This window comes from Perkinsus marinus, assembly GCF_000006405.1.
Source record: "Perkinsus marinus ATCC 50983 genomic scaffold scf_1104296968366, whole genome shotgun sequence".
NCBI classification, from domain to species: domain Eukaryota; phylum Perkinsozoa; order Perkinsida; family Perkinsidae; genus Perkinsus; species Perkinsus marinus.
The window spans coordinates 1-1,985 of NW_003203184.1; the positions used below are offsets into that span (position 1 = coordinate 1).

General features: G+C 48.0%; 1 protein-coding gene across 1 annotated transcript; it reads right to left on the reverse strand.

Annotated features, from left to right (window-relative positions):
- Positions 1–349: 349 nt before the first annotated feature.
- Pmar_PMAR015032 (sodium/calcium exchanger, putative) lies at positions 350–1,811 on the reverse strand (the record flags this gene model as incomplete). Its single annotated transcript, XM_002768417.1, has 10 exons — positions 350–458; positions 505–592; positions 637–732; positions 780–903; positions 947–1,032; positions 1,080–1,205; positions 1,253–1,302; positions 1,354–1,526; positions 1,581–1,710; positions 1,774–1,811. 10 exons carry the CDS (start codon positions 1,809–1,811, stop codon positions 350–352), a joined length of 1,020 nt encoding a protein of 339 aa, XP_002768463.1.
- Between the last annotated feature and the right edge of the window lie 174 nt (positions 1,812–1,985).

The window sequence follows — 1,985 nt, forward strand, 5'->3', positions numbered from 1 at the left end:
GCGCAAATGGTGAATATCATGACAGAGAAGCTGAGATCACCAGCCTCCACCACGAAACCACCATCTGGATACTTGGTGTAAATTTCCAAACCTACAAAAGGTGGGAAATTGGCTGTGAGAACTGAACAGATACGGAAAAGAATACTGAACAGTACGCAAATCGAGCAAAGACTCTCATGCTATATGTCCACTGGAGATTTGATATAGCCGCAATATGATTAATTTTTATACGAGTCCCCTCCAACCCGCAAGTCGAACTTGAGCACACCCGCTGCTACTGCTATTCCATCAAACTCCCACAAACAAAGAAACTCACGAAGCCAACTATTGTCAATACAGGCTTCGCCAACTACTTACCAACTCTCGCTATCCACTCCTGTGTAGCCCCTTTAGCACTCCAATACAGGGACCCAATCACCCAGGGTAAACCGAGACCAAGGAACACGTTGACAGAGTTGCTGAAAACTAAAGTTAAGACCACTCTCAACGACTAGCATGACTCACCTTCCCGTGACATTCCCAATAGAAGCATCTGCATAAGGATCCTGCATAGCTGCTAACCTTGATGCGAATGTATCAGGAAGAGAAGTACCTGAATGAAGATTTAAACTAAGATGCTCAGCTAGGCTTGTTTACCTAGAGCAACCAATGTTATGGCGGTAACAGAATCAGGAATATCCATCGTACATCCCAGGAGAGACGCCATATCTGCTATGATCGCCGTTACACCACCTGAACGGCGCACCTCCAGATTCGACTATCTCTAGAGCATCTCCCACCAATCATGGATAGACTGATGAAGAACGTCAGCCAACCGTCCGCGTACTCAAGTGGAGGGCAAAAGGCGAAGACTATCTTCCAAGGGAAGGTAATAACGTGCATAACCCAATCGCCGACGCCAGCCTGCAGTACCAAATCGTCAACCCCAGTGTCCACCAAATCTCACCTCAGACTGTTCTTCCCTGCTACCGTTCACCCACAGAGCTTCATTGAACTGTTCTCGCCAGTTTGTCGCTCCAAGACTCATCTTGCCTATCAGGACGACATCTCGTCGCAAAAAGTCGCGCTAGTAGTATCACCCCAGTGAACATTGAGGAGGTCTGTAACCGTCGCACGGCCCTGACTTATGCCCAACTTGGGTTTGATCCAAATAGTGCATATGAGCGAATCATGACCGCCATCCGTTTTTGAACAGAACTTCGCACCTAAAACACCTTCACATGAGACACAGCAGAGCACAACAGGAAATCACCTCCAGAAGGTTTTGATAATATGAGCCGGAAATGGGGCGTTCGAGTAGACCTGATAATTCCACAAATTGAATATCATCATGACGGCCTGCCCGGCATTTACGTGGAGCAAAGAGGAATCTTTATAACTCCAGCAGCCTGATTATGGTCCATTATTAGCTCTCCCTCAGTGTGGATATAATCATTAGGAGCCACCGCGTTACCAGACTCTGTCCTATACAGTACCCTCACTTCACCGCTGCATCCTTTGGTTCGAAGGACTGTGACTTGAGCTTCCTGCCATAGACGGGCCTCACTGGGGTCGACAACAGGCCAAGGAGAAGGACTCACATCCCCTTCCACTACTAACTCCTCTTTCTCCAAGACTAACTCCCCAATCTCATCATCATCGATGATCGTCACTTCGGCTACGGACAGCTTCCCAATCACCGCACCCTCCGAAACATGTGTCACGCGAACCCTACAGATGAACAGCACCAGTTAGAATGACAAGGGGGTGCTTCCAACCGGCTAATAAGCTCACCAGAAGTTCTCATCCTCTTCCACTATATCGTCATCCATAATGGCGATGGTCACCTCATCACTTGACGACTCCCCAGCTCGAATAGTGATCTGTAGAACACACAGAGTCTCCACTACTCCCAATGACCGACAAAATCGTAGGATCTTCCAAACGTGTGGTAATCATCACTAAACTGATTGCAGAAAATTCCACGGCGAACAGCATCCCTACCC